The sequence below is a fragment of the Colossoma macropomum genome, unplaced genomic scaffold (assembly GCF_904425465.1).
Source record: "Colossoma macropomum unplaced genomic scaffold, Colossoma_macropomum, whole genome shotgun sequence".
Lineage (NCBI taxonomy): Eukaryota > Metazoa > Chordata > Actinopteri > Characiformes > Serrasalmidae > Colossoma > Colossoma macropomum.
Window position 1 is genome coordinate 472576 of NW_023496039.1, and position 16926 is coordinate 489501.

The 16926-nt window shown below is 39.2% G+C and overlaps 1 protein-coding gene across 1 annotated transcript in view; it reads left to right on the top strand.

Moving 5' to 3' along the window:
• lrch2 (leucine-rich repeats and calponin homology (CH) domain containing 2) overlaps nt 1–16926 on the top strand; it is a 113643-nt gene that overhangs the window by 43977 nt on the left and 52740 nt on the right. The window contains exons 3-10 of the mRNA XM_036564737.1: nt 693–819; nt 933–1038; nt 3324–3460; nt 5663–5793; nt 6639–6726; nt 9695–9791; nt 11924–12024; nt 12576–12640. Of these exons, the coding sequence (XP_036420630.1) occupies nt 693–819; nt 933–1038; nt 3324–3460; nt 5663–5793; nt 6639–6726; nt 9695–9791; nt 11924–12024; nt 12576–12640 (852 nt within the window). The remainder of the gene's footprint in view (nt 1–692; nt 820–932; nt 1039–3323; nt 3461–5662; nt 5794–6638; nt 6727–9694; nt 9792–11923; nt 12025–12575; nt 12641–16926) is intronic.

Consider the following 16926-nt stretch of genomic DNA (forward strand, 5'->3'; position numbering starts at 1 on the left):
TTTAGTACCTACTTCCTCATAGAACCGCTGTACGTCTTAGTACGTCAAACATTTATCAGCATAGGAAGGTTTGTTTGACTGTGTTCTTCTCTATTTGGGCCCTTTTGGTCATAAAAATGCTAAAGAACCAAAGTGAGGAATGTCAACAAAAGTGAAGACAACCGAATGAAAACAAACCCCTCAAAATAATGATGAGGGGCTAAAATGTTAGTTAAAGATTTCCTAAAGATTATCTGATAAAATTTGTGGGAACCTTGTCTTCTTTTGACATTTTCTAATACAACACCATAAAGCAGCTGTGTGCTAATACTTTGGGTATATTTAACTTCAGAATTCAGCTTCATGTTCATTAAACTGTCTTCCTTGTTGTGAAGAGCAGGATTCACCTAAACAATGACTTCACAGTTTTCTTTCCCAAAATGTTTTGTAAAAGCACATGTTGGAGCTCTGTTAGTCCCAAGGTGGTTTAAACATGAGTGCTGACATCACAACAAAGTAAATAGTGTATGGCCTTTGGGTTTTATTGCCAAAGTAATGCTTTTATCCGTTGATTTTCAGTTTTGTAGTTTCCGCAAAGACAAATCGCAGAAACTGATCAGCTGAATGTGTTATATGTTGTTGTAAACTGTGAAGTAAATCATGCTCATTTATTAAGATTTTTATGTATTTGTTTGCATTTTGATATTTTTCAGTCGGAATCAGCTGTCGGTTCTACCCAAATTTCTGTTCAACCTTCCTCTCCGGGTCCTGGTGGTCAGCAACAACAAACTGGTGTCTGTTCCAGATGAGATCGGCAAGGCGAAAGACCTCATGGAATTGGTTAGTATGCATGTGTGTGTGTGGTGTGCCTGTTGTGTTAAACTCAGTTTTTGTTTGTGGTGATTTTCCCAGGAGGAAGTCATTATTTTGTATGATTGTGTCTGTGTGTGTAGGACATCAGCTGTAATGAAATTCAGGTGCTTCCTGCTCAGATGGGGAAACTCCTCGCCTTACGAGAACTCAACATCAGGAGAAACTGCCTGCAAGTCCTACCTGACGGTACGTTGAGAGACACACCCACACACAGATATACACACACTTATTATACATTACCATAGTTCTGATCTTACATCGACCCCAGTGATACAGTAATAAGACCTTTTAAGCATTTTCTCCTTTCTATACAGTCCATACCATGTTTTAATGGTAGGCACAGTCACAGCCTCATCAGGCAGGCAAAGGGCTTCATATTGTTAATTAACATGTCTTAAATTCTTATTTATATAGAACTTGCCTGCAGGGGACAGTTAAAAAAAGGAAAGGCAGCAAATGGTAGTCAGTTAAAAGCAGTCAAAAGTAATAAAAAATGCAACAAGTTGCATTGATGAAAAAGAAAAATATATAAAAATAAGTACAACAATGAAAATAAAAGTGGCCGCTTAAGTAAAGGAATAATAAAAAGTGTTTAAATGCTAAAGTGAAGAAAAAATACATTGACTCATGGAACTGACTGACCTACCGACTGACTGACTGACTGACTGATTCACTCACTCACTCATCTGTATCAAACTAAGAATTCTCCACAAGGGGACGCCATTAGCAGTCTACTGTCTTTTGATTCTTTACAAGAACAGATCTTCCTTTCAGTGACACCATGTGTTATTGTTTAAATCAGTGATATTAGGAGCCTGATGGATATTTATTGGTATATTGGTATGGATATTTATAGTTTACAAAATTCTGACAAGTCCCGCCTCCCTTAGTTTCCATTTCTGTGCCTGTCAAAATGTAATCTCAGGCCACTTTGTGGCATCTGTAAACTAAAAGCTCAGTAGCACAAAGAAAATTGAGAAACACACAGACAGATTTATTTGAAAGCATTTTATTATTCAAAAATCAACTGGCTTTACAAGACGTTTAATGCAGATATACACAGTTATTTCACAATTGAAAATATATGGCAATTTAAATAGGAGGGATTCTGAAAAAAAAAATTATTGATCAAAGCAGGGACATTTTTTACCTAATGCATCAGATTTTCATGTCTAAGAAGGAGGAGGTGCTGAAGGAGGAGGTGCTGAAACTTGTTTGCTGTGATCTTATTTTTCAGTGTGTGTTAATAATATTCTAGCATAGCTTGTAAGCCTATGTTATTAATGTAAACTATTACTGTTTTCTATGGAGCCCCGCTGGTAACATCCTGTATGAATAAAAATAATGCGTGGCCACAACTTATTCAGGCATGGGAACAAGATAAGTAAGTCGTGGCCATGAGTAAAGAGTGGGAACGAGATCCTAGTGTGTGGCCACGACTTAGTAAGTCTTGGCAACGACTTAATTATCACATTCCCACGCCTTACTAATTTGTGGCCACGCATTAGGATCTTGTTTCCCCGTGTTAATAAGGTGTGGCCATGACTTAATTATCACATTCCCACGCCTTACTAAATCATGGCCACACATTAGGGTGTCGTTCCCATGTGTTAATAAGGCATGGCCATTGCATTAGGATCTCGTTCCACCGAGATCCTAATGCATGGCCACGACTTAGTAAGGCATGATTTTGTTCCCACGCCTTACTAATTCATGGCCACGACTTAATTATCACATTCCAACACCTTACTAAGTTGAGGCCACGCATTAGGATCTCGTTCCCCTGTGTTAATAAGGGGTAGGCATGTTGTAGAAAGGGTAGAATGTTGTGTTTATAGCGATGTTTGGCAGAAGGTTTCAGACACAGTGTAACTAAACTAAAGCTTATGAACAGTGGAATTGAGACTGTCAGTTACACTGTATGTAAAGGGACGTGTTAGTTTGTTATGGCAAATACTATTAGGCTTTGGGTTCTATAACCTGTTTTTCTTCATACAAAAAAATTTCACAGGGTCAGATTTTGTAGGCATGACGGGCACATGCCCTGGGCACAGGTACCCTCTGACCTTTGCTTTAGAGGATATTCACATACACCCATATCTACACTACCTCTATCAGTCATACTGTTTTTGCTTTCAGTCATTTCGCTGATTATGTATTTGTAATTAAATTGAATTGAATAAGACTCTTGTTTTCTGAGACAGATTAAGAATAGTCCTGGTGTAAATGATTCTGTGACAATCCCCCACTCAAACTGCTGTTAGTCCAGGACAAAGGTTAACCTGTTTGTGGAAATCCAATCCTTAGAGCTTTCCTTACTTTTCCCAGGCTTCTTACTGCACTACAGAACATTAATTATACATTACTCAGATTTTACTTCTTCCTTGGAGAATGATTGATGAATCTCTCTCTCTCTCTCTCTCTCTCTCTCTCTCTCTCTCTCTCTCTCTCTCTCTCTCTCTCTCTCTCAGAGTTGTCTGATCTACCGTTGATCAGGTTGGATTTCTCCTGTAATAAGATCACTGAAATCCCTCCATCTTACCGTAAGCTCTGCCAGCTGCAGCACATCATTCTCGACAACAACCCCATGCAGTCCCCTCCAGCACAGGTGTGTGTGTGTGGGTGGGTGGGTTAATAAACATGTTTTGTGCCTGAAGTTCTGTTAACGCTTGAATGCAGTTCATGACTTTTAAAGCCCTAACAGACTGGCTATACAACACTTTCCCACTGATTTAGCTGAACTGTAGCTGAACTGACCATTCTCGTGTTATAAACATGCTCATTCTCATGTTTCTAGAGCCCATGTGTTGAACACAAGGCCTGCAGGCCAGATCAGGCCCACAACACAATCCTATCCGGCCCACAAAAGTGTTTTCATTTTCTATTAATATTAGCCCGTTTCACAATGCGCTGCACTACAGTCCCCAGCATGCACTGCAGTGTAATGTGCTCCGACTCTACACCAACAACAATCTATGGGACAGTGGTTACACCAATATTCTACACAATTCTACACATTTCACCAAACACACTAACCGCATTTCAGCTGCAGTTCAACCAATATAAACACCTAACATCAGCTCAGCGGCTCAGAAACTGAGTATTAATGAACTTGCAGCAAAGAAAGGATGCCAGGTGTCTAGTTCAAGCAAATAGGTAGCTATTAAAGACTGAGCTCCTGGGGACATTTCAATTTAGAATATTTATATTCTAAAGTATTCACGTAGTATTTCAAGGGCCTATATTGTACTGCTGAAGTGTTTGCATATTTTGACTAAACAGTGGCCAGTTGGGATTATATTCTCTGGCCCACCGATTTGTTCCAATTTTTTAATACGGCCCCTTTAGTGGTTGAGTTTGACACCCCTGTTCTAGAGGATGCAAAGAAACAACAATTTGTGGTGCTGTTGTTTCACTGCTGTTCTCATTGACACAATAAAGCTGCAAAAAGTAGAACATACTTAGGGGAGGCTGTGGGTGCAAAGATATGTAATCAGAGTGGTAGTGTTTGGAGTTTTTGATGTATGTGCGCTCAATTCAATTCAGTTCATTAAAAAAATTCTTCGCACTCACAGTTTTTATTGGCTCAAATTGAGACGTCGATCAGTATATACTTCTAGATTACACCCAGAGTCGGTTTGAAAACATCAGCATTGAACACTAACTGTACTGAAACTCGGCAAAAGAATCTGTGTCTGCATCCCTCACACACTAGATTTTCGCTCCCAACCGTCGGCTCCAGCTGCCCCAAAGTCTGCAGACTAGAGCTAACCAGCACAGACTTAGCCAAACTAAGAATCATGGCTTACATCAGGCTAAAAGTTGTGTAATGTTAACCCAGCTTTAGTTTTGCACTGGAGCCATGAGGCTAATATAGCTAGCAAATATTGGAAGCTTATGTGCAGCAGTTCACACAAAAGCATGTGAAGTTATTAAGCTCAAATAGATTTGCTTATGTAGTTGCTAACACTGTTCGACAAACTGTTGTCTATAAAACGTGACATGGTTTGAGACAGGTGTGACGATTTAGACATGCAGTTCGCATGATGCCAGTTAAAACTCCTTTACTTGTTAGCTTCATTATCAAATCTTTGGATACCAAAAGTGTCTTGGATGATCGACTATATTTAAGCAAAGGGGCAAATAGTTTACATTTGAACTGTTCCTTTAAGTAATCAGGACCTGGTTAAACACAACTCATCCTAGGAAGACAGAGTGAGCATCATTTTTCAACACTCTGTAGCAGATGATCTGAACTTTGCACTACTTTTTTCTTTAACCTCAAATCATGTGTGTTGGTGCCATCTAGTGGCCTTATTGAAGATGTTCGCGTCAGATCCCAGTCCTGATTATGGATTTCTGAATGAATGACCCTTTTACCCCCTTTTATCCTGTAAGGGTGCATCTTAAGAAGTTGATGATTCAGATTCAGATTGTTTTTATAATGGGTTGTATTAACGTTTAATAAAGTATGTGCTCATTTTTTGGCCAAAGTAAAATCCTCAGACTATTTCTAAATGTAAAAAAGCTTATGATATATTGCTTTTTGTTTATATTCTGCTAGAGTCTATATAGATCCTCCAGTTCTATTTGTGCATTCAGTGTAACTTTAGAATAATCCTGAATTATGCTGAAATATTTGAATCGAATTGATTTGTGGAGAATTTGAGACTTCATTATGCATCAGGAATTCTAAGAATTACTTGTCATTAAACCGAATCACTGTGAGGTCATTCCTGCTGTTATATTGCTTATAATTATATTGTTTCAGTGTTTGTCTGAACTAACCTGTGTTATCTTACATTTTCAGATTTGTCTGAAGGGGAAGATTCATATCTTTAAGTATTTAAACATGCAGGCATGTCGGCTGGATAAAAAGCCTGACTCACTGGACCTCCCCACGTTGGGCAAACGCTGCTTACCGCAGCAGCTTACAGACAGGTACACACATGCTATTACTGTCCTGTTTTGGCAATCCTTCCATCCACCCTCACAGCAACTGTCAAAAGCAGAAAGTTATACAGGTGCTACGTGTTAAGTGTAACCACTTTCACTTAGAAAATCAACAAAGCATATGCTTTGAGCAGGTGCGCCCACATCTTTCTATAAAAACTATGGATATTAAGTATATCGCTGTTGTCGGAAGAAAACCTTGTGTCTCCAAAATGGTAACTTGACAGGAGAAGGAAAAAACCTGCTTTACTTTTAATGTAAGTCAGTGGAGCCAGAATTTTTTCATTTCAAGTCATTTTGGGTCATTTCTTTTAGTCCATTCATCATGAAATTTACATACAATGTAAAGGATAACATGTATTTTCAAATTATGCCAAAAACTGAAAAACATCAAAAATGGAGATACGAGGTTTTCTTCCGACAACAGCGATATATTGCTCAACTCAGTGTACCTAACTCAACTGTAAATACTGCTCATTAAAGGTTTGCCAGTGATACCTTGTGAATAATGCCAAAGCCCCCACACAACCTGCACACGCTGTAACTCCTGGCATCAGATTTAAATGAGTTTGCAAGGTTATCACCAGATTCTCAGAATGGAACGGCCTGGAGATGCTTGGTTCCATAGAGTTAAGGTATCCTGACCCGTCTAAACAGAGATGGGTTCAGTGTGTTCTGAAAACTTACTGATTACTCTCGTATTACTTCAGACAGATTTTATCATCGCCTCATATCTGCCATTTTCATCATATGACCTGTGTGTGTGTTTGTGTGTGTGTGTGTGTGTGTGTGTGTGTGTGTGTGTGTGTGTGTGTGTGTGTCTGTGTGTGTAGTATGGAGGATTTTTACCCTAGTAAGAACCACGGACCTGATTCGGGTATTGGCAGCGACAACGGCGATAAGAGACTTTCCACTACAGAGGTACATACACACACATACACACACAGTCAGATATCTGCCCAACATGAGCAGTAGTTTAGTATTCATTTATTTAAGCATATATATATTTACTTATATACATATATCATCGCTGTCCAAAGAAAAGTAAGTATCTCCAAAATAGTAACTTTACAGGAGAAGGCAACAACACTCTTACCTTTCAATGTAAGTTAATGTAAAGAGATTGTATTCCAACAAAAATGGACATACATGGTTTTCTTTGGGGAGTGAGGATATATAAGTACACTGTTAGACTACGTCACTATTTTTATGACTCGGTGGATCACCTTCTATAAGCTATACAGTTTTGTGCAGTGGTGGTCAACAGAAAAACACAAAAAACTTTGACTATATTCCTATATAAGCAAATTAACATGATATTTCAAATACATCAGTGTTTGGCAGTTAATATTACCAACACTTAAAGCCATCAAAACAAATGCAGATTTCACTCGGCATGCATAAACCTGCAGCGAGTCCAAAGAGTTCACTGACTAATATATTAGCAAACAAAGGCAACTCCAGTAATTTTGATATTGTTTATAGATATTTCACTGACCCATCCACTAACCACAGGGAAGGGCATATGAATCATAAACTAATATTTTCGCTTTTTAAGCATATAACAGAAGATCATGTTTAATATGGCCACTTCCAGAGAATGTTAATAACTAACTTGACTAGGACCAGGTTTTCAAGGACTCCATCATAAAGGGATGTATTAATTTATCAGGGCAAATCCAATTATGTATTGCTTCCATAGTTTGTGTATTTGAATAATAACATATATTTGTGAAATGTTTGTTAAATGTTACGAAATAAACATGTAAGTTAATGAATCAATTATTTGAATTCAGATTTTCTCTGCATACCAAACATAAAGTAATGGAGAAAAGTATGTGGACACCTGGCCGACCACCCATATGAGCTTGTTGAACATATTTCAAAATCCTTAATATGGAGTTAGCCCCTTGCGGCTATAACAGCCTCCGCTCCTCTGGAAAGGCGTTCCACATGTTGGAGTGCGCCTGTGGGAATTTTTAGCCATTTAGTCAAAAGAACATTTCTGATGTCAAGCTGAGATGTTGGATAAAAAGGTCTGGTTTGCAGTCAGCGTTCCAGTTTATCCCAAAGGTGGGATTTAAGTCAGGCTGTTGGAGTTCCTCCATGCCAAACTCATCAACTCATGTCTTTAGGGAGCTTGCTTTGTGCACAGTCAAGCGGGAACAGGAAAGGGCCTTCCCCAAACTGTGAAAGAGAGGGAAGCACAGGCTTGCGCTTGAGGCCGTTCTCACCATCTGTGCTTGAATGCTTCATTTGGTGGCCTTTGTGGGCTGGAGATTAGGGAACCAGCTTGCTGACCACAAGGTTCCTGGTTCAATCTCCCGTGCTGACAGGATGTGATTTAAGTGCCCTTAAGCAAGGCACCTAACTCCCAACTGCTCCCTGGGTGCCGTGGATAGAGTTGCCCACCGCCCTTGTCCCCTAATGTGTGTGCATTCACTGCTGTGTATGGGGTGTTTCACTGCACAGATGGGTTAAATGTGGAGGTGAATTTCACCGTTATGGGATTAATAAAGGGTAATGTAGCGATAAATCATATTTTTATCCTTCATCATCATTAAGAGCTGCGATGACAGAATGGATCAGATGACCTCATTCCAGAGGGACATCATTACATTGCCAGCACAAACCTTTAGAAGACTAATGAGCCCTTCTGTGTGCTAGAACTGAACTCTGCTGTCCCATGTGGGGCAACAAGTAACTCAAACCTTCGGCTAAATGGCCACCTATAAAACACGTTCACAGCTCAAAAACTCCTCCATCCTGATTTACAAGCCTGTAAAACATTAGAATTGTTCTCACAACTGGTATTGTTTTAAGTGTGTGAGGCAGTAATGGCTACTGTCACAACAAACATATTAAAACAAATAAATAAACAACAACATTCATTCGTTCTTGTGTGCCTTTGAAAAAAAAAGATGTATCTGTTTTATAGCCTTTATAGAAAAAGCTATGGAGGTAATGCTGACTGTTTCTCAGCCTTTCAGTACATATAAATTGTGCTTGCAGTTTTCATGTAAGTAGCTGTTAGTATTTCTTTTTGTTTTGATATAGATATACAGTTAAAGGCACACTGTATCTGACAGCTACACCTCAATATGTATCAAAATCGTACAGCCTTAATGCTGCAGCATGAACATTAACCTTCATTGGAACTAAGCTGAAGCTGTATAAGCATGGTAGGTAACATTCTTCCGGCATCAGCCAAACCCAGATATGTCCATCATGCTGCGTGATAGCGAAGCTTAATTCATAAGTCCAGAGAACATGAATCCACTGCTCTGGAATCCAGTGCACAGAGTGGTCTTAGGCTTGTGTGCAGCTGCTCGGCCATGGAAACCCATTCCGTGAAAGTCCCAATGCACAGTTCTTCTGTAATGCTTCAGCACTACCACTTCATGACTAAGCTGTTGTTTATACTTCCATTTCACAATAATAGCACTTACAATTGACAGGGCAGATCTAGCAGGACAGAAATTTAACAAGCTGGCTTGTGGCAAAGGTGGCATCCAATGACAGTGCCTCGTTTAATGAGCTCTTTGGTATGACTCAGTGTACTGCCAGTGTTTGTCTATGGATATTGTATGGCTATGTGCTTAATTGTATACACCTGTTAGCAATGAGTGTGGCTGAAACACCAAAACTCAATAATAAGGAGGAGTGTCCACATACTTTTGGCCATATATTGCATGTTGCGGGCACCAGAGTGACCTTGTGCATATGGACACAAAAGCACTTCCACAAATATATATCTTCTTAATGTAGTGGATGCATATAGATGTGAACTCTTTTAATGTAAAGAGAGTTTTTAAACTGCTCCTCTCTCTCTCTCTCTCTCTCTCTCTCTCCTCTCTCTCTCTCTCTCTCTCTCTCTCTCTCTCTCTAGCCCTCTGATGATGATACTATCAGTCTACACTCTCAGGTATCTGAGACAGCACGAGCTGATGCCCACTCACTCCTGTGCAAGCTGGACTCAAGCAAAGGTAGTGTGTGTGTGTGTGTGTTTGTGTGCGTGCATGTGTGTGTGTGTGTGTGATGGGGACCTCTGTGTTTAAATTGTTTAAATGGTACGTAGTTGTCTCTGTTTTAGTATGCACTGTGGCCACAGTGTGGGCGTTTACATGCACTTAATAATCCGATTATAATCTGATCAGATTTTTCAAATGTAAACATGGCCAAACTCTCATTTATTAGATCGGAGTGAGGTCTAGAAATCTGATTAAGAGATCCGATAAAGAGATCTTGGCTGTCCGCACATGCGGAAATAAGCAAGCAGCGTTGCCACGAGATGCAGCAAAACACTTTTGGAGTGACGCTGAAACCAAACACATGCTTGATGAAATAAAGGATTTAATTCTTCATCTTCTAGATGATGTGATGTTCATATTTTCAGGTAAAGTGGCGCGATGTTTTAAAAAAGAAAGCTGCGGTATAAAGTATGAGTTTATGTTACGTTTACATGTTCTTCTGTGAGTTTATTGGCTGGTTGCAAAACAAATCTGATTACTGCCTGACTCATGTAGACCTGGAGATTCCCGTTATCTGATTAGTCAAGTGCGTGTGAACACGCTGATGGGATTACTGACAAAATCTGCTTTTCTGCAGTTATCGGATTTTTAAGTCCATGTAAACCCATTTAGTGTCTGAGTCTGAGACAAACTGAAACACAAACTCTAAACGTCTAAAGTCTAAAAGACTTTTACGCAGAGGACATCTCAAAACACAGCACCTGCTGCGAGCCTCTGTTAGCAAGCTGCTTACAAAATATTTTTCACAGATGCTTAATTTTTTACGAGAGTTTTGAGTGACAAGTCGACCAGTGAGAATGAACAGCCCTTAGAGTGAATTGGATTTTTGCCAGCATGTTAATCCTGGCAACAGTAGCTATGAAAGAAAACATTGCTGGGTGACACATGGATTGGTCAGCTGTTGCACAGCAGGGCTGTTTTTTTAACCATTCACCTTTTACAATGGCAGTTGTTTACTCTGCATGTCTTAAAGGTGTAGTCCAGGGATTGGCAACATGTGGCTCCGGAGCTGCATGCAGTTCCCTTACTGCCCTGTTGCGGCTCCACAGCAGAATTAGATTTTTAGGTAAAAATAAAATAATCCTCCTTTGCAGTAAAATAAAGCTCTGCTGATCGTTCTAACAGAGTTTAACAGTAAATGGTCTTAAACGCTGGAGTTAATGTAGAACTGCTAATTAACCCTTTAACCCTGAAGGTTGGTGCGCAGACTGCTGGTCACCATAGCTGGTTTCCTGATATGTTTAATCTGCAACGAGAAACTGTCAAACGCTAAAAAGTCAGGTTCTCTTTTGCCAACTTTTTATTCGAATTGTGCTGCTCCACCTTAAATGGCGCAGCAGTTGCATTCTGGCAGCATTTAAGGTGGAACGAGAAAATTCGAACAAGAAGCCGGCGAATGAGAAGCTGACTTCAGCCTTGTATAAACTTGAACAATGAGAGACATTTTACAAGAAACTGTTCTACTTTTGAGGAAAAGTTTCCTGCTGGAGATGCGAGAAAAGCAGCTATAGCTGAGCTAAAGCTTAAAGCAGTGAATAAGTCTGTGTTTTTGTTTATATTTTTTTAGCCTATCCTGGTACATTAGCACATACCGAGACATATTTACAGCCAAGATGGTAAAACTTTATTTCAATACAGTGGACATAAAATGCCGTGGCTCCCAAGGTGGATGCATTTTTTGTTGAAACGTGTGGGTTGCCGATTCCCAGTGTAATCTAAGCATGAGTGGATGCAGCACCTCCTAAACTTGGAAAGATCTACTCCATTTTAGCAGCACTTGCAGTTGAAACCAGTGCAACCACTGTGAACTCAAGTCCAGTGTCTGGACAATAACAGAGGAAAAATAAATAAAGAGAAATAATGAGAAGTATTCATTTGTTTTTGGATTTGTGACGATATCCATGATAGAGTAAAATCAATATCATGAGACAGAGTCACGCTAGTGTTCACTTTTATACTTCCCCCCCTTGTGTGCTTGTATCCCTCCAACCCTTGATATTCACTAAAGCCTTATTTGTGGTGCCATTTCCTGTTGTGTTCCTTATTTGGCATTTAAGGAAATTAAAAACATAAATATGTGTGTGCAGATCAGGACCCGTATGACTTCATTGACCCGAACCCAGATGAAGAGGCAGTGCTGTGTGAGGGAGATCTGCAGCAGAGCACGCCCTACGTGTCCTGCATAAAGGTTACACACATTCCATTATAATGATACAGCTCAGCGTGTTCACTCCTTCATAATGACATTACTGTTTTTCTAACTCTCTTTCTCTCTCTCTCTCTCTCTTTCTCTCTCTCTCACTCTGCCTCTCTTTTTCTTTCTCTCGCTGTCTCTATCTCTCACTCTCTCTCTGGTTCTATGTCTCTGCTCTCTATTTGTTTGTCTCACTCTGTATCTCTCTCGCTCTGTATTTCTGTCTCTCACTCTGTATTTCTTTCTCTCACTCTCTCTATCTCTCTCTCGCTCTGTATCTCTCTCTCACTCTGTATCTCTCTCTGTATCTGTCTCTCGCTCTATTTACTTTCTCTCACTCTCTCTATCTCTCTCTCGCTCTGTATCTCTCACTCTGTATCTCTCTCTGTATCTGTCTCTCGCTCTGTATCTTTCTCACTTTGTATCTCTCCCTCTGAATCTATCTTTCTCACTCTATATCTCTCTATCTTTCTCTCCCACTCTGTATCTTCCTCTCTCTCTGTCTGTCTGTCTGTCCATCTGTCTTTTTCTGTTTCTGTATGTAGGAGTTGGAGAGGGTTCTTAAAACACACCAAAGCAAAGACAAGGAGAACTGGAAGGAGGAATCTGGGTAAGGCCCTTCACACACACTCACTCACACACACACACACACACACACACACACACACACACACACACTCCTCACTTAATGTCCACTAGAGGTCAGTGGAAATCCATGTTTGTGCATATTTGTGTGTGTGTGTGTGTGTGTGTGTGTGTGTGTGTGTGTGTGTGTGTGTGTGTGTGAGAGAGAGAGAGAGAGAGAGAGAGAGAGAGAGAGAGAGAGACAGAGAAATTGAAAATGTGTGTGTGTGAATGTACTTTATCCTTCATTGTAAAAAAAGCATCCAGACTTCTTTTTTCTACTTTTTTAAACTTTCAGCCGTTAGTGTTTATTTCCTTTTCACTGAATGATCACATACGTATGGCACTATTTGTGAATTGCTGCCACCTGCAGGTTAACTCACTATAGGTTGGCCATCAAATGTAAATGAAAAATTACCAACGGAAATAACTTGAAGGAACTTACTGTTGTGAAATGTGCTGTGTTGTGTGTTTATGTGAAGTTGTATTTTAGGCTGCCTATTGTTGTGTTTCTCCTTATATGGTCGTGTCTGTCATACCTGTCACTTGACATGTATAGGCTGAGTCTTTTCTTGGCATCAGTCCAGCTATAAAACTGTGACAGTCCATTGTCTTACGGGCTGGCTGGCTGTCTGGAACCTGTGCGCACAATAAATAAACTTCACTTTGTCCAAACAACAGACCTAGTTCCCTGGTTCGTTGGGGTTTGGATTCTATCAAACTTAATAATGTTAAATGATTGTTTCAGCCTGAATTCGTAGTTGCTGAATAATTTATAATAGTTATTATAAGATAATTATTAATATAATAAATTATTGTAGTCATTCGTAATAGTTTCTAAATCATTTGTGTGAGAGAGACAGAGATGGAAAGGAAAAGGTGCGTGAGAGTGTGTTTGAGTGTGTGTGTGTGTGTGTGTGTGTGTGTGTGAGGCAGAGAAATTGAAAATGTGTATGTGTGTGTCTGAATGAGTGAGTGAAAGTGTGTGTGTAAGATAAAGAGCAGTGAACACAGGCTGGTCTGATCTGATGAAGTGACTCATTCTTCTTTAGAAATGTTGCGCTTTACCTGGAAAAGCTAAACCTAGGAATTGCGTCATTTTAGCCCACACCCAGCGTTCCCAGGTGGAAAATCAGGGTAGAAAAATACCCACATACGTATACATGTGTGTGTATGTCTGTGTGTTTTTTTTTGTGTGCTGTCAGAGAACTATAGTAACCCCTAATCTGTCTGCTTTTGATCAATTAAACTTGAAGGAATAGTTTAACGAAAAATCTAATGCTGCAAATATAGTAGATCAAGCAAGACATGTTTGGTTTTTGAGCTGTATTGCTTATGTTGCTAACAAACAAGACAATAGTCACTCAAATCTTTTCTGTGAATACGTGTCCAAAACGTCTCTCAACCCACTCAATCTGCATCCATGTCTTCATTAAGGTTGCACAGACTTGTCTGTGTTATTTAAGTCACAGTACGACTTACTGTGAACTATAAAAGAACTTCACTGTGAAGTTGAACGCTGGGAACAGCTGTTTTAGGCAGGTCGAGAGGATGTAATTACAGAAAAGATTTGGGTGACTATTGACAGTGTAGTCAACCAAAAAAAAACTAAATTCAGACACCAAACATGTCTTGGTCTTGGCTGATCGACTACATATTGGGAAAGTGGGAAATGGTGTACTTTTGATTATTAAACAAACCACTACTTAAAGGAAGACATAGTAATACTCTGACTCCTTCTAAGATGGATGATTACATGACCCTAACAGACTGAGATGTGACTATATCTCATTGCATTTACGTTCTTGACATTATTCACTTGTAGTCAACATCAGAACACCAAAGAACTTCAACCCCTAAGGCAGCGGTCAGCAACATGAAGCTCCAGAGCTGCATGTGCTCTTTTACTGCCCTGTTGTGTCTCCGCAGCAGAATTAGATTTTTAGGTAAAAACGAAATAATCCCTCTTTTAAAAGTAAAATAAAGCTCTGCTGATCGTTCAAACACAGTTTTAACACTAAATTGTCTTAAACACTGGAGTTAATGTAGCCTATAACTGCCAATTCACCCTTTAACCTTGAAGGTTGGGGCGCAGACTGCTGGTCACATAGCAATGCAAACAATCTTGCCTAGCTAGAAGCTAAAAAAAGGCAAAGAGAGAAATTTAAGACAAACATCGATAATTAGAGACGAATGGACTTATTTGCATTTATATTCACTCCAGCTGGTTTCAAGGAGAAACTGTCAAAAGTCGTGAGGTTGAAGTCAGTTCCGCCTTAAATGGTGCAGCTGTTACATTCTGGCGCCTCAGGCACCATTTAAGATGGAACGCGAAAATTCAAACAGGAAGCTGGCAAATGAGAAGCGACTTCAGCCTCATAAAAAGTTGAACGTTGAGAGACATTTCGCAAAAAACTATTCTACTTTTGCGGAAAAGAATTTCTTGCTGGAGATGCGAGAAAAGCGTCTGTATCTGAGCTAAAGCTTAAAGCTGAGCAAAGTAGGTCTGCTTTTTCATTTAGAATATATTTTTAGCCTGTACCAGCACATTAACACATACTGAGACATATTTACAGCCAAGATGTGAAATGGACATAAAAAGTTGTGGCTCCCAAATAGTTAATAGTAATTATATAGTAGTTACCCAATAATTCATTGTGAAATCATTTTAGTTGAATAGTTTATATTAGTTACTGATAGGGATCGGATATTGTTAGGATTATATCTATATAATATCAGTAACGATACTTATCAGCACTCTTATTGATATTGGTAGTTTGGTGCAAGAAAACGAAGACATGACATGAAAAGATGTGAAAATATTAACGGTTGAAAATATTAACAACCATAAGCAATGCAGAAGTAGTCACCATGGTTGTCAGGACAGCTCACACTAAGATCAAGCTTAGGCTACCTAGTACTTTATGCTATGCTAGCTACTGAATTTTAATTCAGTACAGATTGAGCTTAAGTTATTATTTCCCCCCGATAAGCTGATTTAGGATATGTAAATATTCTGTTTATTCTTTCAATGCAGAAACGTTTTCTGATAAGGACATTTAGACTATCAAACTATCCTACTTGTAGTTTATTGACAGGCTTAAATGTGGCTTGTAAATATGAATATGCTGTAAAAATAAAACGTTTGCAAATGTTATGACAAACAGAGATTCTGTTCACCAAGAGCTAAATTGCCTCTATGGAAAAAAATGTGGTGCTGTGTTTAAACCTGTCCAGAACACCAGCATGAAGGGAGGGCTACTGTTTACTCAGTGTTTTGCTGCTTCAGAATTGACATTAGCATGTTTTGTTTTCCTGTGGACAGTGGTAACGTTGTGCTTCCATGGAAGGCTAAGTCAGACTTGTATATGCTGTATGTGTACTTTATCTTTCATTTTAGAAAATGCACCCAGACTTCTTGTTTCTGCTTTTCAGCCATTAGTGTTCGTTTTCTTTTCGCTAAATGGTCACAAACATACGGCATTATATGTGAATTGCTGCCACCTGCAGGTTAACTCACTTCAGGTTGGCCATCAAATATAAATGAAACATCACCAATGGTTTTATCAGTAGTGTTAAATAAATGTTTCAGCCCTAATTCGTAGTTGCTGAATAGTTTATAATAGTTATTATAAGGTAATTATTAGTAAAATTATTGTGGTTACTCAAAATAGCTACTAAAGAATCTTCGGCATTTACTAAATAATACATGGCCATAACATAATAGAATAAAAAGCTTGCAATTTAGGGGCTTGTACAGTATTACATGTTTATAATAATGCAATAATAGACACGTATTCCATGTAGTATACAATCTTGATTATTTGGTAAGCAGCATGTGTGATGACTACGTGTACCTTAGCTTCCTGGGAGCCTTCGACATTCTGTTCCTTCACAGTGTGTGTAATATATTCCAAAGAAGCTTCCACCAGCAGGAAATAATGCAGTCCAAGATCCTCAAAAATGTCCCCAATTCCAAGGAGTTGTATGAATAATTTTGAGTTTTTGCTGTAGGCAAACCATCACAAAGCTCCACTTTCGAAATCCATGTCTGTAGCCGCACCCACTGTGTGTATGTGTTTATGGGTGTTTGTGGCGTAGGGAATTTTAGCCTTATAGCACAAGCTTATTCTGGGACGCCCCATATGACGGGAAGGTTTCTTGGAAAACAGATAATTCAATCAGAGTAACTTTTGTTGGCTTTTCTTTTCTTTGGGGTTTTTTCATAATTTTCATTTCAATAAGTCAATAGTTTATCGTCTTCCAAAGAAG